We start from the raw sequence: 24,976 nt of genomic DNA, 5'->3' as shown, positions 1-24,976 counted from the left end.
ATCAGTAAACACCACTTACGCTTACTTCTCACTATTGTTCAACTGGTGCTTGAGTACTGTTCTACAATTTGGAATTACAAGAGATATAATTGAAGCAGGCCAGAGAAGATGTTTTCCAACATGCATTGTCAAGGTAAGAGTAAACCAAATGGCGCACAATAAAAAAATCAATATTAAATTATTACTGTAAAAATCCTTTTAAGTAATGTAATGTTTTTAAAAACCTTTTAAAAATTTCAAATTGACGTTTTGATTTTATTGTTATACAAGTTCTTATTTTTCATCTATACAAAATTAAATTTTTTCTATGTAAAATCGATTGGAAATATCAAAAATTAATTCAAATATGGCGTAGTTGGGTTATACCATAGTAATAATTTTGCTTACATTTAATGAACATATGAAAATCAGTTTAAATGGTCATTTAGCCAAAGGGATTAATAATAATCCTAGGAAAAGTTATACTTTTTTATTAATTATAAAACACTATTTTAAAGTAAACTCTTAGTATACACATATATCTTTATAATATATCTAAGGTATATAATTTTTATTAACCGCTTACTCTTTTCCGACATTAAAATAATATTATTTAATTATTTTTTTAAGATTACTGAGATTTACATTTAAAATTTTCTGTATTTATTTTTAATTGTTTTTTTTACCGCAAAATGTTTAAATATGTTCTACCTTCTCTCAGATTACTGGTTACACCTGCCTGACAAATCATCTGTCAGACAGCCACAATAAAAATCTTTCGTATTTAACCTTTTTTATCAAATACATTTTTATTTTTTACCTCTTGACACTATTTTCCGATGTGTCAATTCTTTTAAGTATATAAATCTTTTAAAATGGTGCCTGTGATGTGATACGAACTTAATTTAATAAAATTAATAAGGTAAGAAGTTGTATAAGTAATTCTTAACCTATGCGGTGATACGTACATTACAATATTTCCTTATTTATTTTCCTTTTGCTATATTTAGATGTGCTGTCTTCTTCTCCTTTTGGACTATTATCTCAGTTTATTAAGTCATTAATTTGGTGGTTGGTTTCTCTTGTGCTGATTTTGATTGCTCTTTAAAAGACAGTTGCTTAAATGGAAATATAATTGAAAAAGGAAAGTAGTTTTTGTTTATTCTGTAAATGATTCAGCGTACATAGTTCATTCTGTGATTCATTCAGTTATGGTTTTTGTACGTTTATTTTATATGCAGGAATTTTTACATCACTAAATTACGTCAGTTTGTTAGAGAAGCTTCTACGCAATTAATTACGTAAGGAATATCGACGTAAATGTTTACACCTTTTTATTTTATTGTTACTATATTTTGTAGCCAAATTAAGTATTATTTAATTATATTTTCAAATGAGGCCTAGCCTTTTTTTAAAGTACTACACTTAATCACTGCTGCTCAAAAGCATTAAGTGCTTTTTTGAAATTATATTTTTCAGAGTATATTTTTTTATAATTATGCCACCTAATGTATTTTTTAAATGTTTTTATGTTGTTTGGTACTTGAATATTACTATAGGGTCACCTTGAAAGATTATTATAAATTTGTCGTATGTTATTTTTAATTTTTATATGAAAGTAAAGATCGGGATAATAAGAAATGTTATACATACATGAATTAACATGACAAGTCTTAAGCAGTACTACTGTTGTGTGAAGATTAATTTATTTGTAGATGCTGCATGCATAGAACATAGATTTTCTCTTGCATATTGCCCTAGCTGCTTTTAAAAAATGGTTAATTTTATATTTTTACCTTGAGTACAGATTCAGGATCATGAATTGTGTACAATTCCAATGGACTTGTGCTTGCATAAGTTATTACTGTTGGCCAACATTTTTCAAATTTCAGCACAGATTTTATAATGTCCAAGTAATAAAGTAACATTTATTTTGTGTATTAACTCCTTAGTGTTCAGATATTGAATTTGTGCATTGTTATGGTAGGCTACAAAGAAGCATGTTACACAGAGTTAGGAAAGTATTTCTAAGGTTTATTATTCGGCTGGTATTTTGGACAAAGGGGAGAAATGCAACACACTATTAGCTGGAATGACAGTCATCCAAAAATAATATTTTAGTTATTAAATTTAGCTTGTAAAAATTAGGTAACTAGTATAATTAAATGAAGAACCTGTCTGTGAAAATATATTAACTTTTATGAATGAGATAGTTTTTTTTTTTTTTTTTTTTTTTTTTTTTTTTTTTTTTTGGTAAAGCACATTGAAGTTGCCACAATGTTGATTAAATTTAAGCCCAGTCTCTTTTGAAAAATTTGATGAAGTGACCAGTTTTGGAAACAAAGGTATTGCATAGTTTGTTTTAAATATTTTACAAAGAGTTTACATTCTGTTAATATTAAAGTAGTAACAGACGTTTACCCAGAAAAAATTACAACTTATGCTTTGTTGGAAGCATTTAGAAATAGTCCATGAAAAATGCAGTTGGAAAATTTAAGTGGTCATATTGCATTCCATAACTTTTCTTAAACACATGGTTATTTCTGCTCCTAAGAGATACTAAAAAGATAAATTCATTAAATCAAATCTCTGTTAAACATGGAAGAGAGATCAATTATGTGTTCTACATATATATAAATAAAACTGTTACAAATGCAAAATCTTTAGTCTAAAAAAAATTTTTTTAAATTGATACTTGTAATTCAGATGTAACTATTTCAATGATTATTTTTTTTCTAGAAGAACTTACTCTAGTTGTCTTGTAATTATATCCAAACAACTGAAATGGTCAATTTTTTGTCATGCCTAAATTCAGACAATTTATGAAATTCCACTTCAACTAACTTAAGAACGTCTGATGTGTTAAAAGTTGTATTTCTATTAGCTACTTGCCTTTTCATTTAACTCCAAATCATTTCAATGGCATTTAAGTCAGGGTGATAAGGTGGCAGCCATAGAACTGTATGAGATTTTGGCTGTTTTTGTAGCAGTATCTTGTGATACGATGTATTATCTAGTACAATGACCGACCGAGTTGACAAGTTGGGAATACACTTCTCCCGTGACAATTTCGTGTACTTTTCGGAATCCATTGATTTGTGATAGTCTTCTTTCTTATTTGACTCATACATAAGTAAAGCATTGTTAATGAATCCTTTATTCTAGCTGGTATTAAACAATTATTAATAGTGAACCCTTGGATACTGGTGTTTTCAGTCCCTCATGAAGGTTTGTTGTGTCTACCCACAATTTTGGTCACAGTGACTACTGTGAATGTAGGTTTCATCTGTGTATACAATTAGTCTTTCTTCTTCGCAAAACAGTAAAATTTGTCAGAAATTTCATTCTTTGCATTTTAATGTCATGTTGTTCTATCAGTATTTTCCAGTTTTATATTGTTTTTTCCATTTAAAATCCCATTTTACATAATATTCTCCTTAAAGATCTTTCACTCCCATTGAAATTTTCAGTTTTGCCGGCCTTTTGCATAATTCTCTTCATGATAGGAACGCATTTTTTAGTTACGTAAAATTTATTTATTAAATGCCTCAAAGCATCCTTGTCAAAAAAATCTAAATTGCACACAGCACTGGGGTGATTTACAAGTTTTCTCGGCGAAACAAACATGGATGGCTTCTCAGTTACATTTGATTTCCCTTCTGCTATAATTCTGTGGGCCATTCATTTTGATAATTTTGTCGCTTGAAGAATGTATTCAGCACTTCTGATTTCCTCACTATTCAGGTTCCGGCATTGTTTTGTAAAAAGAAATTGTAAACATTGGAACACAATTTCCCTTGCCTGACTATGAACTACTGTACCTTTTCCTCCTAACTTGGGCATTTTAAAAGAAAATAACTGTATTGAAATATTAAAAATTTGCATGACTGAATTTATGACAAAGCCTTAAATGAAAACAACATAACAAATAATAAAAATATATTGCTAACAGCTATTGACTTCATTACGTAAAATTTATTTAAGTAAATTAACTTAAAATAACCTGCAGTTATTGTAGGTTCTGTAAAGTTTGTGCAGATAGCTCCCTCGCCTTTTGACTGCAGATAAGAAGTTGAGACATTTGGAGGTTTGTCAGAGGCTTATAGCAAGGTTTGCGAAAGAAGGTGGTGCATTTTTGAGTTGGATCATCCCCTGCGATGAAACATGGGTCCATCACTACACTCCCCAGTCGAAACAAGCCAGTATGGAGTGGCAGAGGAGAGGGAAGGCAGTCCCATTGAAAGTCAGGACTTGACTGTCAGCTGGCAAGCTTCTTTCAACCGGTTTTTTTTACTGATGAGGCATTTTGCTCATTTTTTTTGGTGCTTACTACTGCGAGCTTTTGAAAGAGAGAGGCCATCCTCCTCAACAACAATGCCAGGCCTCATACTAGAGCTTTAACGGTCTCAAAACTATAAGAAATGCACTGAACTCAACTTGATCATCCTCCTCACAGCCTGGACCTAATGCTCTGAGAATTTCATTTGCTTGGGCAGCTTAAAGAAGCTCTAGGAGGGCAAAAATTTTTGAAAATGACGGATGTGTAGGGATTCATGCAATTGGCTCCTGACGCAACCAGGTTCATTCTATGATGCTGCAATAAAAAACCTTCCTTTCACTGGGAAAAATGTATTTCTAAAGTAGGAAAGTTTTTTAGCATATAGAAAATTGTATGCCTGACTGGGATTTGAGCCTCAGATCTCTGAATGAAATCTCTTTGTAGTATCTTGTTAATTTTTATTTTTCAATTTATTTTAATATTCAGTAATTTGTAATGTTTTTGTTCATGACAGTCAAAAGTGAAAATTATGTAAAAGTATTTAATTTTTATGACAAACCGAACGACATTTATAAAAAAGTTAATTTTTTAAAATTCTCTTATGTTCTTGTCGATTATAGTAGACTGTGATATTGATTTAAACTTTTCTAAGAACAGATCCAACAAAATATTTTAGACCTATTTATCATTATTAAAATTATAAAGTAAAAACTTGTTTTTATTACTCTTCTGTTAGTTGCATATTTTATTATTTACACTTGCCATTGCTTATTATTACTAGTAACCAGCAATAGCAATAGTAATAATAACAAATATAAAATAATTCAGAAATGAGTTGGGAAAATATATGTATTTAAACTGTGTTTGAAAAACATAATTTATTTGAATTGTGTCTGTGTAATTTATATATCATTGACAAACGTATTTGTGAGTTTTACTCATAAACTTAAGTATGTGATACTTTTATTTGTATATGTGTAGAATATTGAGGATGTTGTTTAAATTGTTGGGTTTGTGATTTGGATCCATGAGGTGGTCGGTATAGCGGGCGGCACGTATACTTACATAGTGTGCAGTACATTGTCAGAGTCGTTCAGGATAGTTAAACAGTAAGTCAGCCGTCAGCCTATGTGTACAGCAATACGCCACCTGCTGTAATAATGATTATATGAGTTTTAAAATATTTATGAAATAAAATTTAAAAAAAATTTACGTAGATTTTATTCAGTTATGCCTATAATAATATTTCTGTATCATTACTAAGCAACTGTTTTTGATGTTATAAATTTTAGTTTTTTAATTTTTAATTTTTTTAATTTATAATGTGAAAATTGAGGTAATATATTTTTTAAAAAAGTTAATACATTTTATTTTAAGCTATTGTGGTTGTTGTAATAAAAAGTTATTCAAGATAGGTTCTAAAAATTTTTTTGTCAAGTTTCAAAAACGTGTAACTCATTTCTTTAATATCAATGAAATGTTGCATTCATCTGCTAAAACTAAGATAATGAAATCTCCTATTGGTGATTATCTTGCTTACAGTATGGGTCAAACTTTATCTGAGCCAGTAACGGCAAAAAAGTCAGCTTGTTGTCGAAATGAATTGTTCAAGATTGGATCGAGCTGCATGCAAGGATGGCGGATTAATATGGAAGATGCTCATACACATATATTATCATGTCCTGATGATCCAGAATCAGCATTTTTTGGTGTTTATGATGGCCATGGAGGTAAGAGTAATTTTTATTATGGTACATTACCTAACTGTTGATTTTATTATCAGCAGTGTTCAGCTTTTATTCTTGTAAATTAATTATGTAAAAGATGTAGGCTTATCTATATGTAGAAGATATCACTGTAAACTTAGAGGCTGCTGGATAGATTATGCCTCTTTTGATGTATTCATGCATGCCCTCTTTCTTTTTGATGGTATACTCTACAGTATTTAAATATGTATATCTTTTAAGAGAATCTTTTTCAAACCTAAGTTAGGTTTAATCATTTATTACTTAGGTAATATGGAGTTTTTTTCTTCTGAAGTACAGGGTCATCTAAAAAGGTTGCAGCAATTTAAAAAAATTGTATCTCAGATACTACTAGAGATAATCAAAATAATAACTCAAAAAAATGTTTTCATACCTTAGAATGTTTCAATTTGAGCTTCATTGGTTGCTCTGCAAACAACCAGCTGAAAATCAACTTCTGCCCAGGTCTGCTGAATCATACAGGTGTAACTATGGCAGTAACAGTGGTGATCGATTGTCTTTTTTCACTGTGACAATGTGATTTTAACATATCCATAAAAAAAGTCTAGGGGCATCAGATCTGGGCTTCTTGGAGGCCAAAGCTCAGGACCGGCCCTACCAATCCAACAATTAGGGAATCTCTTATTGAAAGCGTATCGAATGCCTAGGCTAAAGTGTGGAGGGGCACAGTCCTGTTAAAACATTACAGGAACATTACTTTCTTGTTCAATTTGGTCAACTTGCAGGAAAACATACAGTTGTAGCATGTTTAAATATACATTCCCTGTGATAGTAGGCTCATGAAAAAAGAATGGGCCAATCACACAATTAGACATCAAACTGCACCACCACACATTTATTTTTGGGAATCTCTGACATACTCAATAATTTCATTGGGTTGCTGAGATCCTCATATCATACAATGTGCCGGTTGTCAATGTTATTAAGCATTTTTCTTGCAAATTCAACACATTTAATTAGATCATAGGTTTAATTTGATCTTTATACTGAATTTTGTAAGCGTGAAGTCAATGCTTGTTCAACACATTTTGAATAGGTTTTCTTTGGAATTCCTAACTGAAAACTTCACCTAGAAATTTACTATTTAAGGCTTCTTAAACAACTTTGGCATGTATGCTCAACTGCTTTGTCACTTGTTTTGGGCCGTCAGGGGAACTTTTTCACTTTCACGTTACCAGATTCCTTAAACCGCATACCACAATGTAATGTTGTTTGAATAAGGGAATCATTGCCATAAACATGCTGAAAAGTCTTTTCAGTTTTGAGCAGTTATACTGATTTTATACTTTGTTAACCATAAAATGCACTATGCTTTTTGCTGAACTGTCGCCATAGCACTGACTGACAGTGGCATTGTGTGTTGTGCTGTTTTTCACATCGACTCAAGGTCACGGCCAGTCACATTTAAAAAAACTTGACGATATCCCGATTATTTTGCAGTTACAATTAATACTTTATCTCGGTTATATACAGAGATATAATTTTTTTTTTATTGCTGCAACCTTTTTCAATGACCTCGTACTTATTGATAGGCATGTAACTATATTTTCATTAAAATGAGTTTCAAGAAATTTAAAAAGAAAATTGTAGAAAGAACAGGTCAGAAGAAAAGAATTTGATTCGTTTTTACGAATCAAATTATAACCCAAAATATGAAAAAAACACTGGAATAAATTATCTTAACATGGTCTATAAATGGCAAAAATGAAAAAAAAAATGTTCAAAAACCAATAGTGATCTGAAAACTCTGTTGTTAAAAAAAAAAAAAAAACCTCTATCATTATTTGATAGTAATCCAAAGAAAATAAGATAAAAATTAAATAATTGTTTTACATATATATATATATATATATATATATTGAAAACAATTTTAATCAATAATATAAAATTACTTTGTATATATTTTTTTATCTTATAAATAAAGTAATTGTATGTTACTAATACAGATTACTGCTAAAATTATACATATTACCTAAGCAAAGATTTCTCTCTGGTTGTTTGTTCTTTAAAATTAAAAGCCCCTGGTATCTAGTACTACTTTGTTATATACAGATCAGCTGGAAAGAATTTAAAAAAATGATAATTTTTTCAACAATTTTTTACTTTTTTTATATTTGTTATTAAGATAATACTGTAAAAGGTTGTTGGTCACTCAGAGATATTTGTCAAGTAATTTACATTAGAACTTGCATAGTAATTCTAACCTCAAACTCATAGAGGCTTTTGTTTAAAGTTTAAGAATTTTGTTATGTTTTCACATAGAATGTAATGACTCCAATCATGATGTTAATAACAAGGTTTAACTTATATTTACAAAACAATACAGATACAATCATGACTCCACAATAATTTTACAATCTTTAAAAACCACTGGCTGTTAAAGTACCATGTGTCTGATCAATAGGAAATATTCGATAGTATTTTTAGCCCAGAAATCAGTTGATAATAATTAAATCCAGTCATAGAAATACAACCAACCAACAAGCAAACACAAGTGAACATTTCTTTAAAAAATACACAAATAATAACCTATTCTACTTCCTTGTATACTGTTATCTAATTAAATTCTTATCTACTGGATACAAGAATTCCTATCTTTTGAATGTAATATACCAAGTAAACACCAGCCACAAGCAGTTAATCTGCTAACAGACACAAAAAACAAGTAGAGTTACAATAACTCCAAAGTACCGTTATTTTTAAGACTTGGGTCTGCAAGAGAAATTTGATTTTATATACCTTTCTTTCTCAATTATAATTTTTAAGAATTATTTTTTCCCCCAAAAATGAATAATTACAAATTTTTTTCCTCACTTTAAAATTGTTTCATTGAAAAACTAGATTACAGTACTAGAAGTATATTAAAAAAAAATCATTCTTCCAGGTTTTGCAAGAGATTAAATGAGAAATCTGTGCCAAAAATCCTGTTAAACAGTAAAAAAAAATTGTGGAAGGTGGCAAAAGATGTTTGCTTGGATATTTGTAGAATATTTTCTAGTTTTCTTTGTGTTTAATTAAATTTCATACTTAATTTCAATCACCTTTTTTAACATAAGCTTTTTTTATTTTAATATTTTCAGTTTCATTTAGAACTGTCCTGCTCTATATGTTCCTTCCACACTTTTTTTATTTTTCAACCAACATCTTTAATCTGTGGCATTGTTTTTTGGTCGGAATACTCTACCGACCTTATCTTTTGGTTCTTCACGACACTTCTCAAATCCTGTCTTCTTCCAACCTTCAATATATCTTTACCTAGCGGATTATTGATAATTTTGATGGCCCAGCAAGTGATGAGCACCCATAGTTATAATTTTCTGCAGCTTTCTACAGAAGCAACAATATTTTTTAGATATACTACAGGTTTTATTTCACGTACTCCAAATCATAATATGCATTGATTCAAGCTATAAAATATTTCAAGGAAATCAACAGATATGATAAATTTTGCTTGTTAGCACAATTTAAAGGTTATTTTATGAGAAGACAAAAGGGTATTTCTACAAATTATTTTACAGAATAAGTATTCAGGTACAAACTACAAATAATAAAATATAAACATTAATAAAAAAAATCTATTTTAATTTTTATTTAAAAATGTGTAAAGCCTTATTAAGATTAATTAAAATAGTTATCTCTGTGTGTTTAAGGTAACAGCTTGTGCGGTATGTATTTCTTATTCTTATAAAAGTTTTCTATTTTTAGGCTGTAAAATTGCTCAACATGCTGGTAAAAATTTACATAAATATATTATGAAAAGAACGGAATATAAAGAAGGACATATTGAAGAAGCTATGAAACAGGTATTTACATTTAAATTTTATGTAAATGTATTTAGTCTGTTGACTGTAAATTACAAGTAAATACATTTTATAATCATGAATACACTTTATTGGTGTAGTATGATTCAGGTAATTACAGGTGAAATAATTCAGGCACCCAGAATTAATAAGTTAATTTTGTCAGGGAAAGAACTTTAGAAGAACTGTATTGTGTGATAAAATTCTAGTATTTAATATAGCAAATAAATGCAGATGTAGGGTATAATAAATGCATGTTAATATTAAAGGATTAGTAACGAATAGATAGAAATGGAAGAATGCATTAAATTAATGAAATGACCCATGATGAAAAATGCATACTTTTTATGTACATGTGCTTTTGTTTGTAGGTGTAATATAATATACTTGAATATGATTTTATTAAACATTTTATTATGAACTGACAGCAGTCTGAAAAATGCTCTTCACCTAAAAGACAAGTAATCTGTATTGGCAAATTTTTTATGAATTATCTTTATTACTAAGATTCAGAAAGTACATCTAATTTTTATGAAGTATTAAATTTATTATAGATTATTTGTATAGAAATTTATTTAGTAGAAACTATTTAGTAATTCAATTTAAGTTATATTTGTATGGTATCTACTTAATTCATGTGGAGTTTTAAAAATAATGTCAAATGAATATTAGTAAATTATGATAAAAATTTGATAATTCAGATCAAAGCCATTAATGAGGTGTTTATCATTTCTTTATCATTAATAACTAGGATTGGGAATGATAAATTGATGAGAACATTTTATGATAACCTCTCATATACAATATTTAATATTAGTTTGGATCATCACCTAAATAAAATCTATAAAGAACTTATACTATAAAAGAAAGCCATTAATTATAGAAATATGAAACCTGTAATTAAAAATTTAATGATATAGAATTAGAGAAGTTCCTTATTTATTTATAAAGCAATAATCAAATTAAGGCAGAGAATTTTAAGTAAATTCAATTACTCATAATTATATTAAGAAATCTAACAATTAATTTTATAATTCTGTAGAACATTATTTGAGTGTAAGCTATGTCTGATAAGTACATTCACAATATTAGTTGAATGTAAGCCATCTTAGTAGGGTTAAAGTTCATGGAGCAGAAATTACTGTATGCCATAAGAGGTACATGTAAGGGTAGAAATATTTTTATAAAAAGAGTAAAACATTTGTTAAATGAAGAAATTTTATTTACTTCATTCAAGAATTTCTTTTCCTATCCAGTCATGAGCAAATAAGATAGCTTTAAATTAATGATTAAATTTAACTTTTGATATGCTCTATTCCAAATAATGAGTCACCAGAGAATATTTTTATCTGTTCAATGAAATCTACTTTAATGTATTATTTTGTCAGGTTTATATTTTAATTGATCAATTAGAGAAGTTCTGTAATCAGTCTTAATTTCAATTCATGGTTGAGAAAAATTTCTATTTGGCTATGGTGTTTACTAAATGAATAATTCTTCATCCTTCAACTTCCTCAAATGCAAAACAGTTAAAACAAGTGCTGGTTAGCTATACTAACATAATTTATTATATTTTCTCTTAAATTATTTAACAGTTTTACATGCAGTAATGGTACTGTATCAAGGTCAATATGCACATCTTTAATTCTTTTATAATATTACTTTCTATCCTGTGCTTCCTCATCTTCTAATACTTCTTTGTTAGGTTCTTTGACATATTATCTCTTCTCTTTACTTTCCCTGCTGTGTTCAACTTTTGAATTCTATTTTCAGTGTATGGTTTATCACTTCACCCCACATGTAAAAACTATCTCGGCTTACATTCCTGCAGCTTTCTGCCCATTTGGCTTACTTTAGCTATTGCTCTCTTGCATTGTAGTTCTTGCACATATTAATGTTCTTCTATATATATATCTTCTTGTATCCATTCTGTATTGATTTTACATGTTCTCATTACTCCTTTCATTTGTCTTACTATTCTTATCTCTACCACTTCTACCTTCATTTTTTATACCTTAATTTCCCATGCCTTGGAGGAACATCATTTTTGACGTTGTCACAGTTTTACACTTTTTCCGCTTTATCGTTCCTTGTTTTTCTTATACCGCGTGCTTGCTTATATTTCTCAAATTATTATTTGCCCGTGTAATATTCTATGCTTTAATTTCAGTTTTTACTTCCATTCTTTTCTATGCTGAAATTAAGATATTTGGTCATATTTACTGCCAATCTCACCTTGGAGACTTGTAAACTACTGTTCTTTAAATACTCTGTTTTGGCTCTTCTGAAAATTAATATCTTTCTCCTTGAGACCTTTCCTTCACTCCTGCAGTTCCTTCTCAATTTCTTTAGCATTGGTTTACACAGGATATCATCTGCAGATAGCACACTCCACAGTGATGTATTCTTTCCATCACTCACTAATAGATTTGTTACTAGATCAGGTAGATATAACTGAGGATTGATCTCTGACCAATTAATCAATCTATTTATACTACTCTTCACCTGGGTTGTTTGTTATCCTTTTGTTTATTTCTGTCACTTTATGGTTATTCTTTTTTATATTATTCAAAAAGACTTTGAATAATATAAATTCCATCTCTTATGTTAGATTCCATGTTTAAATTTTTTTTTAATATTAATTATTGATTTAATAGCGTTGTTAAAATTATTTTTATGTTTTAGGGTTTTCTTGATCTCGATGCTGCTATGTTAGAAGAAGAAGCATTAAAAGATGAATTAGCGGGTAGCACTGCCATCTGTATTATAATTAAGGATAATAAATTATATTGTGTAAGTTAAACAGTTCTTTAATTTTTATATTACCAGTGATCATTTTATTATTTAAGCTTACATTATTTATTATTTATTTACATTAATACAGGTCAAAGTCCAAAATAAAATTTTTTGTTGTGTATAAACATCTGAATTTGTGTGCATTTCTTGCCAATTTCATGCTAAGAAGGTTGAATCTTTTTAATGTTGTAAAGACTGAACTGGTTTCAAAACCTGATCAGCCTTGCTATTTTTCATTTGCTTAAAAGATGTTTTTACACTTATTCTCTTGTACAAGCTTCAACTTTTTAATGACTTAAAAAACTTCATATAAAAAAAGATATGATTTTTGCTGTACTAAAATTCTTGGGATAAAAATTAAGGAGTAAAATTTGGTGCCTCTTTATGGATTTTGATCTAAGATATTGAATAAAAGTGCTCCCAGACTTCTTTCTCACTTAGGTGTGAAAATACGGGATAAAATAAAAAAAAGGTTTTATTGGAACCTTTTCTTTTCCATGGAATAAAAAAAGAAAAAGCCTTTTGCTAGGTTTGGAATAAAATAACTTTGTTAATATACCAATAAACATATAAAAATTTCTAGTTAACTTTGTATAGAATTTAATTCTGAGAAAATTGGTGTAATTAACATCTATTAAAATTAAACACAAATTTGAGAAGTTTAACTTTAATTAGAAACAAATCACAAACTGGATCAGAAAAGTGATATGATTTTAAAGAGAACAATTTACATACAAACACTAAAAGTTATAAAAATAAATTTGAAAGACATCCTTCTGAAACGTATTAAATTTTTTTATTTTTTCCTAGGTTGGTTTTTACAATAGCTGATTTTCATAGCCGATCATCAATTAAGTTGTGTCTAGAATTTGAATATTCATTTGAACAGTGTTTGTGCTGTTATTATTTGGTCAGTCATTCACAATGGATAATACCTCAAATTTGTTTTCATTTGGAGAGTTGATAGACATGTTAATTTTTGGTAAATCAAATAAAAATGGATTAACTACTGTATATGAATATCAGGAAAATTATCCAGATCAGAGTACCAAATCTTCAAACATTTGAGGCTTTGGAGAGGTGAGTTCAACTCTGCCAACTCTGAAGAAGCAATTTTGAATGCAGTACAATTATCTCAAGCACCAAAAGTTTTGTAACAACACTTTTCATGTTTTGCAATCAAGTACATGGCAAATGTTACAGGAGCAACAATTATACCAAATACATACAGCATGTGTACAAGAGTTATTTTATCCCCTGATTTTGATAAAAGGATGAAATTCTGTCAATGATTAATTAAAAAATGTGAACATCATCCCAATTTCTTAAATAATATTTTAATTACTGATGAAGCTTGTTTTACAAGAAGCATTATAAATTATCAAAATATTCACATTTGAGCATAAGAAAATACCCATGAGACAAGTCATTTCCAATGCACTTTTTCGTTTAATGTGTGGTGTGGTATGGTCTTCTTGGTGATAGACTCACAGGCCCTTTTTTCTTGTCGCCAAGACTCAGTGGAGAGCATTACTTGCATTTTTTATGCAAACAGATCTGATGGAACTCTTGGAAGACACTCCACTTGCAGATAAGAGTGCAGATGTGATTTTTCACTAATGGCGCACCTGTTCACTACTGTTGTAATGTGATGAATCATTTAAATAACACATTAGTAAGCAATGGATTGATTGAAATGGACTAGTAAAGTAGCCACCATGATCTCCTGATCTCATGCTAGCGGGCTTTTTCCTTTGGGGTTGGTTGAAGTCTGTTCTGCTCTTATTGGCTAACAAGAAGAACTGACATCATATAATAGAATCTGGGGCTACTATTAGGAATAATAATTATGCTATTAGACGTGCCTGGATAGTATGGATTCACTGAGCTGAACTATGCATTGAACAGTATGTTGACCACATTGAGCAACTGCTTTAAAGAAAAGTTTGCAACTTTATCAAGTAACCATTTTGGTATTTAATAATTAAAAAAAAAAATTAAAGTATGAGATTTCTATTTTTTTAAATCTATTTTTTATTCCTTTTTTCTTGTTTTGATAAGTTTTATATTTGTTTTCATTTACATTATGTTGTCAAACATCGTTGAAAATTGTTCTGTTTAAAATCATATCACTTTTCCAATGCAGTTTGTGTCTTTTGTTTCTAATTTGAAAAGTTACAAATTTGAGAAGTTCTTTCTCAAATTTGTTTAATTTTAATAGATATTATTTCTATCAATTTTCTCAGATTTAAATTCTCTACAAACTTAATTAAATTTTTGTTTGTTTATTGATAAATTAACAAAGCAATTTTACTCCAAATCAAAAAAGTGTATTTTCCAATAAAACCTTTTTGTATTTTACCCTGTTGGTCTTAAAACCTAAATGAGGTAGGTCCACTGTTATTCAGTTTCTTAGATCAAAAACCGTAAGGAAGCACCAAATTTATCCCTCAATTTGTACTCCAAGAATTTTAGTATAGTTTAATTTTCACAAACGCTATGTTTTTATGAAATTTTTTCTTATTTTTAGCTGTAGAATCATCTCCTGAGAGTTTACTGTGCAATTTGGAATAACTCTATATATATAAAGTGTATAATTTTTTTTACATGAATAAAGTATTTATTTATTCCAGGCAAATGTTGGTGATTCTCGTGCCATTGCATGTGTCTGGGGTAACGTTATACCGTTATCATTTGATCATAAACCTGGTAATGAAGATGAAATGAGAAGGATAACATCTGCTGGTGGTTGGGTCGAATTTAATCGTGTTAACGGTAACCTTGCTTTATCAAGAGCTCTTGGTGATTTTGTATTTAAAAGGAATGATAAGAAGAGACCAGAAGAACAGATTGTTATAGGTAATAACAAACATTTTGTTTATCGATTAAGTGCTTATCTTAGTAATGTCATATTCTACTATGTGATAAATATTATTTATCTTCAAGCTTGAGGATAAATTGGACTGTCAGATTTTAATAAAAGTATGTAAAAAATTTAGCCTGTTCAATTATACGCAAAAATCTGATATACATGAATTTGGAATAGTACATACCAAGAACATGCATTTAAATGATTCATGCTCTTTATTACACAAACATTGAGTGCAACAGTTCATCAGTACAAGTCTCACATTTTTAGTATAGAATGTGATTTGTTTTATTTCATACTTTGTTTTATTATTTTATATTGGAACTCTTATTTTATTTATTTATGTTTTATGAAATGACTTAATATTTTTCTATTTCAATCTATAACCTTTATTTTCTAACTTTGTAATATTATAGAAATAGAAATAAAAATAATGAAAATTAAAGGTGAGACGGTAAATTGTACATTACCTTAAATAATATTATGTACTCTTAAACATTGTAATTGTAAAAGAGGTTAAACTTTTTTCATAAAGTGCTGTACTGCATGTGAAGATTTTTATTATTTTTGAAGACCTAATATCAACAGTGGTTATTTGTTTACATAAAATTGTAATTGATTGCGGTTGTTTTATGGTTACTTTATTTAATTTTGGTTTTCTTTGTTATAATTATTATCCATTTTTTTACATTTTTTATTTTTGAGAACATACTTTGTATTCATTTTATTTGTATAAATACATATTATCTGATAGTTTGTCAGTTTGGAATAAGAATGTAAGTAATAATTTTGGAAATTTTCCTTCACATTCTGTTTCCATATTAATATTTAAAATTGTATATTAATATGTATACATTTATCTTATTAGCATAATTGCTAGTCTCACTACTATTATTTTCTTATCTCTCATTATAGTTTGTAAGTTACCAACACACCATAATACAATGTTAATAAACTTAACAGTTTATATAAAAAGCTTTTCAAATCCACTGGTTCAAAGTATTGTATCAGATAATGTATTACTCATTACACGTACAGTGAAAAGGTATCTGTTAATTAAAATTATTAACTGCAACCTGCTTGGCGACGTGTATAATATATAAATTTAATATTACATGAAGTATAAATCACCATAATATAGTAATTAGATAAGTTAAAGTTACCATATTAATTTCCAATAACCATTTTTCACAGTATCCCGCATCTTCAGTTGGTATTAAATAAAATAATTATTACATTAAAGCTTATTCTTTTTTAATGATTTGTCATATTCTTTTCTAAAATTATAATGTTTTTTATTGTCAAATTTTAAATAAGTACATGTAATTTTGTTGTACAGTACTGGAATATATATATATTATTTAAAAAACAAAAACTTAACCACCAAAACACAGTATCAGAAAACCCTAAAAACTAATACCAATATTAGACTTTCATGATCCTGCTTCAACAGTTGGTACATTATTCTATAATTACATCAACAAATAAAAATAAAAAACTACAAAAACTTAACAAATTTAAAAAATGTAAACCCTAACAACCATAAAATTTGCAACAGCACAACTTCACTACCATATTGGAATGATTTAATTTAAAACATCACACAACTATGTTCTTAAACAATGTTGCCAATTGCTACAACTCACTGTCTTAAAACATTTTCAAAAATGATCTGTTGGTTAACCATTTCATACTTGTTTTAATTTATAAATATAATATTTTTCAAGTTAATTCATTTTTCTATTTTTACATATTTCCAAAATTTCAAAATTCTTTTTGTAATTAGTAGTACTATGCCTATATTACAACAAATGGTTGGCCACATTAGACACACATCTCTCTTGGTTACTGTAAGCATTGTAATGATCCATAAATCTTTTTTTTTTAAAGAACTGCTAGTTTTACCAATTAAATTTTACTACAGTCATTACATTTAATTTTATATATTTCCCTTAAATCGTCTCTGTTATTTTTGTTATTATTCCTTAAATATTTTATAATATGGTAATTTATTTATTATTCCGTAAATATTTTATAATACGTTTATTTGGTTTGTATGCTTTTTTACATTTATTTTTATCATAAACATTATAAATTTTTTCTATTATATTATTAGTATAAATGTATTCTAAGAAAAAACTATTAAAAATTTCTGTTATTTCCTTATTTCAATTTTGTAGAAATATCATGATACTTTATTCTCTACTTTTTATGTAGCTTTTCTAATCATCCAAACGTTGAATACTACTACGTTTTATTACATCTATTTCTGTGTTAAGTTTATTTTCATTGTTCCTTGTATAATGTATAGCTCTAAACATCAGGTTTTAATGTGTTCTAATTTTTTGTGACATGGATGATTAGAATTTTCTTTTAATACTATTCGTAGTGGGTTTTCTATAAACTGATAGTTTATTATACTGTTTCTGGTTATCTCAATTTCAGTATCTAAAAAATGTATTTTTCTGATATTTACCATTTCACGTGTAAATTTCAAATATTTATTCTAATTAAGTTTATTTAAAATAATCTAATGTTCATTATTTATAACTGGGTTTTATATATGACCAAAAATATCATCTACATATCTTATTGATAGTAGCATGTGGTGTTTTTTCAATATTTGTTTTCTAAATTTTTAAGTTTTTTTTTTGTTGATGTAATTATATAATTATGTACTGACTACTATATATATATCTATATATATATATATATATATAAAAATTAGACTTGTATGAGTGAGTGAAAGTATCCCTAAACTACCTGATAAAAAAGAATTATTTTAATTTGTATCCAAAGTGATTCCAAAACTGCTGTGTTATGATAAATATATTTTTAATCGTTTTTGTGTTCCAGCTCTGCCAGATGTACAGGTACATACTATTACTCCGGAATGGGAGTTTGTAGTTGTTGCATGTGATGGTATATGGGATGTTATGACAAATGAGGTGAGAATTTTCTTTAACTATTATCATTAAAGCCATAGTAATTGAAATTTTTAATGTATTTTGATTAAAATTAGCCTACGTACTAATGTATTCTTCAGCATCACTGCCTTCTCATTCAATGAAATTAGATTACTGCTGCTGAATTATTCTTTAGTTCATTATGACAGTATCAAAAAATAAAACTTATTAGATATTATATGGTTTTGTAATTAATATTAAAAAAATAGCATCCTTGTTGATTGCGGTCATCACTTTGGGATAAACGGAACCAGGTATTAGCATCTTATTTTACCTGCCTTAAGGGACAGTCAAATTACCCGGCTATTGATGCAGTTCTTGGAAATACTTATTTTCAAAGATAAAAGGACTTCTTTCCTGTTTAGCCTCCGGTAACTACCGTTTAGATATTACTTCAGAGAATGAATGAGGATGATATGTATGAGTGTAAATGAAGTGTAGTCCTGTACATTCTCAGTTCGACCATTCCTGAGATATGTGGTTAATTGAAACCCAACCACCAAAGAACACCGGTATCCACAATCTAGTATTCAAATCCGTGTAAAAATAACTGGCTTTACTAGGACTTGAACGCTGTAACTCTCGAATTCCAAATCAGCTGATTTGGGAAGACGCGTTAACCACTAGACCAACCGGGTGGGTTAAAAAAGATAAAAGGACTGTTCACATTGTACTGCACCTATAGGTCTCGTAACCAACTTTTACTGTAACTTATGAATGTTGACGCACCTTCTATTTTTCCTAATTCATGTTCATATCCTCTGTGGACAATCAACCTTATAAATTTTATGTTTGACCTCATGAAATACAATAAAGAATCAACACTACCTATTTTCTTTCAGCAAATGTTTCACCATATTCTCTCCAAGGCAAACCTGGAAACAGTAGTATACATGGATGGATCAAAACAGAGCAATACTGTTGGATGTGTGTTTATTGTTAATGATCGAACCTATATGTTTGGTCTACCTGGTTTTACGATTGTCTTTACTGCTGAACTCAACGCTATAATGAATATCATTAACTCCAAGTACCGTCATGTCCTTTTATTTGTAGCAATTCGTGTACTCCTCTCCAAGCCTTAGAAAATCTTTATTCCAAGTATCCTTTTGTCACCAAAATTTATGACTTAATCGCTGAGTTGAACCGTCGCAACACATAAGTGAGTTTCTGCTGGAACCCTAGTCACATGGATAATGAACATTCTGGGTAGTGAACATGCAGATTTTGCTGCTAAAGATTCATGTGGTCAACCGTCTTTCACTACCTGTGTTACTACATCTGATTTTATTAACTGTGTAAAACTCACGCTGCACGTAATGTAGCAAGTTGACTGGACTGTTACAGTAGATAACAAACTCCAGCATGTTAAAGGTTGTTTGTTGTCATGGGACTCCTCATGCAGGAAAATTCGTCATGATGAAGTGGTCCTCTGCCATTTGCAGATAGAACATACAAGAGCTACTCACCGATATGCATGCGATGCAACTGCCGCTTATGCATGCGATGCAACTGTGCGCCACATTCTTGTGAAATGTATATGTTATGCGGCTTTGCATAGTAAATTTAAATTGCCCAGGAATTTTTGTCAAATCCTGGGCAATAATAAAGAAGTTTTGGACTAGATGTCTTTGTTTCTCCAGGGTGTTAATATTTTACATAATTTTTAATGGTGATAATAAGAATTTTATACAATAGTTGTATGTTTTTGTGTCTTAACATTTTAAAGATTTTTGTTTTTAATTTTTCACTTTAAGTTTTTATTTTGTTTTGATTTTTGTTATATTAGGTTTTGTATTTATATTTCCTGTTCTGTTTTCTAGGCGTTTTTATTTAATTTGTAATTGTGAATTTTTAATTTAAGTTTTTTAAAACACATACATCATGTTTGGGCGATGATATTGCTGAAGTGTTTTTCGTCCAAAAAAAGCCAAACATAAAAAAATAGTAGTATGTTTTTGTTTGCTTTTTTTGTTGACATTTTTAGAAAAATTATATAATTTTTGTCAGTTCTTCATAATCCTTTAGGAGTGAAAACCATAATCTGTGGTAATAAATATATTTTCCCGCTCACTCGTAGTCTTGTATTTATTTATCCCTCTATATTTTGTATATTTTAGTTTTAAATTTATTAATAAAACAAGTAAAATTTGAATAAAACAAGAATCTCAACTTGCATATAAAATACATTTTTTTAAATTATCTAATTAGACCTTGATGAAATAGAGATCTAGAGAAAAAGTGGTTTACTTGATGTATTTGGTATAAATATTGACAGTTTTCCTGTCATTGTGTCTTTATAATAATAAATATTTTTATTGAACATAAAAAACAAACCAGGAACTAATTCTGCTAACAATACTTATGGCAAAAGTTGTCTGAGCAGTTGTCCTTTACAATTGATTATTAAAAACCAGATATATATTCTAGAAGTAGTATTAATTGATTATTATACTCTTAATTAACCATTCCAGTCAACAGTATTAAAACAGATAATAATAAATGACAGCTTATTGTTTAAAATGCTATTGTTGTAAAGTAATCGTGCATAATTAACTAATCAATAATTAAGAGAATAGTTATTACCCTTATACATTACTTTTTAGTTTAATTTATTTAATTATTCACTCATTTATTTACAATCAAAAGTATAATTACCACTAATTATAGTGAGTGAAAGTGACAGTTAAAAGTAACACCAATTACATTACGTTTTAATTTATTTTAAAAATAAGGCTAATTAAGATTTTCACGTTTGTGAAAAATACACTAAATTTTCAAGTATATTGAAACAATATACAGGAAATACATACATACAGTACGATTTCACTTTAATGCAGTTCAAAATTATATGGATATGGACTTAAATTATATTATATGGACTTAATTCTAAATCCCCCACCCCAAAAAAAAACTTGTAAAATGATGTAAAAAAAAATGTCTACTTTTTATAGTAGAAATGTAAAATAAATCCTTTTTTAATTGGTTTGATAGTGGCGGGTGTTTTAATTTCTTAGGTATAATTTTTATTTTGTTTATTATTTTTGCTCAAAAGAATTCTTATGATAATTATTTTTGTGGTTAAGTTGTTACTTAGGACATAGTTCTGTTTGGTTCAACATATAGTGATTCTGGTTATGGGAGATTTGGAGACCCAGGTTTGTTTTGTTCTTACAAAAATTTTGTGTTATATTCATTCTAAGAACTAGTGAATCTACTTACTAATAGTAATGAGAAATACTACTGCTGTATGCATGAGAATAGTTGTCAAAAGTATAACATTAGTCAATCCATTTGCAATTTTTTGACTAACTTTTATATGGGGTATAAACATCAGAATCAGCATACTTGAAAATACCTTAGGCAGATTGTAATCTACATTGTTCCTTAGTGTAGGTTTTGATCCAGACTTCTGAAACATAAACACTAAAGGAAGTATTCAAGGACAAGAAAAAAAGGAGAGTGATGGAAATACATGAGTTACCCAAAATGAGCCTGTGTAACAATATTAGACAGTTAATATTAATTAAAAATGAAGTTATCTTATAAAAGAAATGAGCTAGCTTGATAAAACTTGGGCTCATTTAACATCAAAAGAATAACAGACTTTCTTTTCCTAACCTGATTAGTTTGAAGCATGCATGGGGCTTTTACAACCACTCCCTAATTCACATGTGCATGCAAACACACAACACAGAATTTATTGTAAATGAAGTCTCATTTCATTTTGAAATTTTGAGTTTTTTTTATTCCAAATGGTTTCATAAAGTGAAATAAAAAGCTAAAAAATGAAATTATTTTAAAACTCCTTGCTTTATGTGAAAAACATTTATAATTAGGTAACAGTTAAAGCACTAACATTTTGTTTCTACTATCGAGCATCTGTCAAATTAGAAATTGAGTAAATGTATTTTTAAAAAAAAAATTGTTTTTTCAATAACTACTTCAGAGAATAAAAAGTTATGGTATAATTATCATGCATATCATTCACTGCTGTTGCCTATAAGACAGTGTGCGTTTTTGCAAATTTTTTTTTTAATTTACTGTAAATATTTAATCACATTTTTATTCTCAAACAGTTTGTATAAATATATCAGTTTTTTTTTACCATTTTTGATAAAATTAGTTATCCAAAAATATTCCAAATCTTGTGAGAAAGTAGTCAGTTATTTGCTCATAGGGGATGTTTAAAAATGTTTCATGCAAGTTTCTTGCAGGTATTTAGATGCTTTAACCAAAAAATAGACAAAAAGAGTTTTATTTTTTGTAGAAAAATTTCAGCACCAAAATGAAAATACAGAACCTAACTGATAAATGATTACATTATTAAAATAGATATCCACATTTTTTTTTTACTGTCTGTATGAAGCAAGTTATTTAAACTCATCAGCAGAGATAAAGTGCATTTTGTATTGTCTTTCTTTCAAGTGTCAATGAATGGGTACAAGAAAGTAGGAAGTTAAATGATTTGTTTAAAAGACAGATAAATGAAACAGCTATTTTTTCAGCTTGTGGTATATCTTCTATTTTATTTCATATTTTTAATCATTAAAAACTTGATAAGTTTTCTTAAAATTTGATTTTATGAGAGGAAAATACATTAACATTAGGTTGCTTAATTACAGAATTGTAATGGATTGTATCAGTTTATAATAACAGTAGGGGGTTGATTTATTGGGTATGCATATAAAACTGTTCAGACTTAGTTAATTTTTACTTCAGTTTATTTAATGATTTATTGTTAACAGGAAGTGGCAGATTTTGTCCGTATGAGGATAGGAACAGGTATGGAACCTGAAGATATATGTGAAGATTTAATGACACGTTGTCTCGCTCCTGACTGTCAAATGGGAGGTCTCGGTTGCGATAATATGACTGTTGTTATTATATGTTTTCTTCATGATAAACCATATTCCGAATTGACATCGCGTTGCAGTATCACTTCATCAAATTCATTGCAGATGCAGTGTACTTCATAACAACAGTCTATTTGTCAATCACTTTTATCGCACTGTTATCACCAGAATTAAAATCACTAATATATTTATTAAAAAAGAAAATATATGTATAAAAAATAATAAAAATGGAATCATATTTTGCACATGTGTATATGATTTTTTTTTTTTATTTCGGGTATAAATATAAATTAAGACATTTCCAGTTTATTTATACTGATTTTACATTGGAATTGATAAACTTTATTTCCACTGATAACAGTGGCATACCTTTTATGTAGTTCTATTTTTATTCCTATACCTGATTGTATATATATATTTTCATAAAATTATTACAGAGGCCATATTATTTGCGAATCGAATATTTTATTTTAATTTTTTTCTGGACGTAGGTGTATGAAGTTCTTACGTAATATTGTTTTGTTGTGAATTTTTTAATTTATTTATTTATATATTTTTCTTTATATTTGTAAATCTATTATTTTATTATAATAAATCTAATATATTATTTTTTATTTTATTATCTGATATTTTTTTATTTTATTTATTACTGTTATTAAAAAGAACATTTTTTCAGTATTCCACAAGAATAATGTATGATATGTATATATTTGTACTTATCAGGGCTGTGGATACGTGGGCATGTATTAATGTTAGTTAATGTTGTTTTGGTGCTGTACAAGTGCTGGTTAATTTATAAAAGCTAGTAAACTGTTATTAGTTCACCAGTTGACTAAACTTGCTCAGTATTTTATTTAAAAAGAGGGGAAAAATCAGTATTACACTCCACAAACTTACCATGCTTTTATGTGTTTTTAACACATTTTAATGTGTAATGAATACACATTCCAGCAGATTATGCAGCAACTACCAGCATTGATTAATGCTGGTATATGTTTCTGAAAGTTTTTGGTTTTATTTATATTAACATGTGTGCTTACATTAACTGTGTTTACTCAAAATATAACCTCTATTTTCTTACATATCTTGATGATGAAAATTCTGCATAACAAATATGTCCATGAGTCCCCAGTCTGACATTATATTCTTTCTTTGTTTTAAATTATTTTTTTTTTCATTAAAGTAATTACGTATTCTTATTATTATTTTATATATATATATATTTTTTTTTATCTTGATATATTCATCTTCTATCTTAAATTGTACTTATAATTTGTTTTGTATTATAAATTACATAATACATTCTTTTAACTATTTGTGAAATATAATAGGCAAGAAAAAAATAAAGATTATTGATGTTACATTTATTTTTTGTAAAAAAAAAACAATTTATTATTTTTTGTAAAAAATAATTATTATTAGTAAATAGAGCAAAATATTGTTTGTTGAAAATTTATTATGTAAAAATTTTCCTTAAAAATTGATTACAAATTATTTTATTATCTATAACAATAATTATAGAAATAACAATTAGTTGTCTGTAACTAAATTTAAAAGAAAAACAATAGAAATTTCAAATAGCTACATTAAAAAATTTAGTCTTTATAATAACAATCAAGAAACATTGAGACAAAACTATTCACTACTACTGACACAAAACAACAA

At 28.1% G+C, this 24,976-nt stretch overlaps 1 protein-coding gene across 2 annotated transcripts; it reads left to right on the top strand.

Moving 5' to 3' along the window:
* Positions 1 to 713: 713 nt before the first annotated feature.
* Positions 714 to 24,761, top strand: LOC142332576 (putative protein phosphatase 2C T23F11.1). Of its 2 annotated transcripts, none has more exons than XM_075379070.1 (7): positions 714 to 901; positions 5,801 to 5,988; positions 9,730 to 9,827; positions 12,510 to 12,617; positions 15,254 to 15,479; positions 18,346 to 18,437; positions 23,204 to 24,761. In XM_075379070.1, the coding sequence occupies exons 2-7, from the start codon at positions 5,802 to 5,804 to the stop codon at positions 23,432 to 23,434; spliced, it is 942 nt and encodes a 313-aa protein (XP_075235185.1). In that variant the 5' UTR covers positions 714 to 901; position 5,801; the 3' UTR covers positions 23,435 to 24,761. The 2 variants fall into 2 exon arrangements, with proteins under 2 accessions (XP_075235185.1, XP_075235186.1); XM_075379071.1 differs by lacking the exon at positions 714 to 901 and adding an exon at positions 1,152 to 1,280.
* The last annotated feature ends 215 nt before the right edge of the window (positions 24,762 to 24,976 follow it).

The sequence above is a fragment of the Lycorma delicatula genome, chromosome 11, assembly GCF_047948215.1.
Source record: "Lycorma delicatula isolate Av1 chromosome 11, ASM4794821v1, whole genome shotgun sequence".
Taxonomy (NCBI): Eukaryota; Metazoa; Arthropoda; class Insecta; order Hemiptera; family Fulgoridae; genus Lycorma; species Lycorma delicatula.
This window is presented reverse-complemented; position numbering and strand designations above follow the sequence as displayed.

What these genes read in the sequence shown, in the direction of transcription:
- LOC142332576 (XM_075379070.1), top strand. Translation starts at nt 5,802, where the DNA reads ATGGGTCAAACTTTATCTGAGCCAGTAACGGCAAAAAAGTCAGCTTGT. An exon ending in TGTTTATGATGGCCATGGAG is followed by an intron (nt 5,989 to 9,729) that starts GTAAGAGTAATT and finishes TTCTATTTTTAG; the next exon opens with GCTGTAAAATTGCTCAACAT. An exon ending in TTGAAGAAGCTATGAAACAG is followed by an intron (nt 9,828 to 12,509) that starts GTATTTACATTT and finishes TTTATGTTTTAG; the next exon opens with GGTTTTCTTGATCTCGATGC.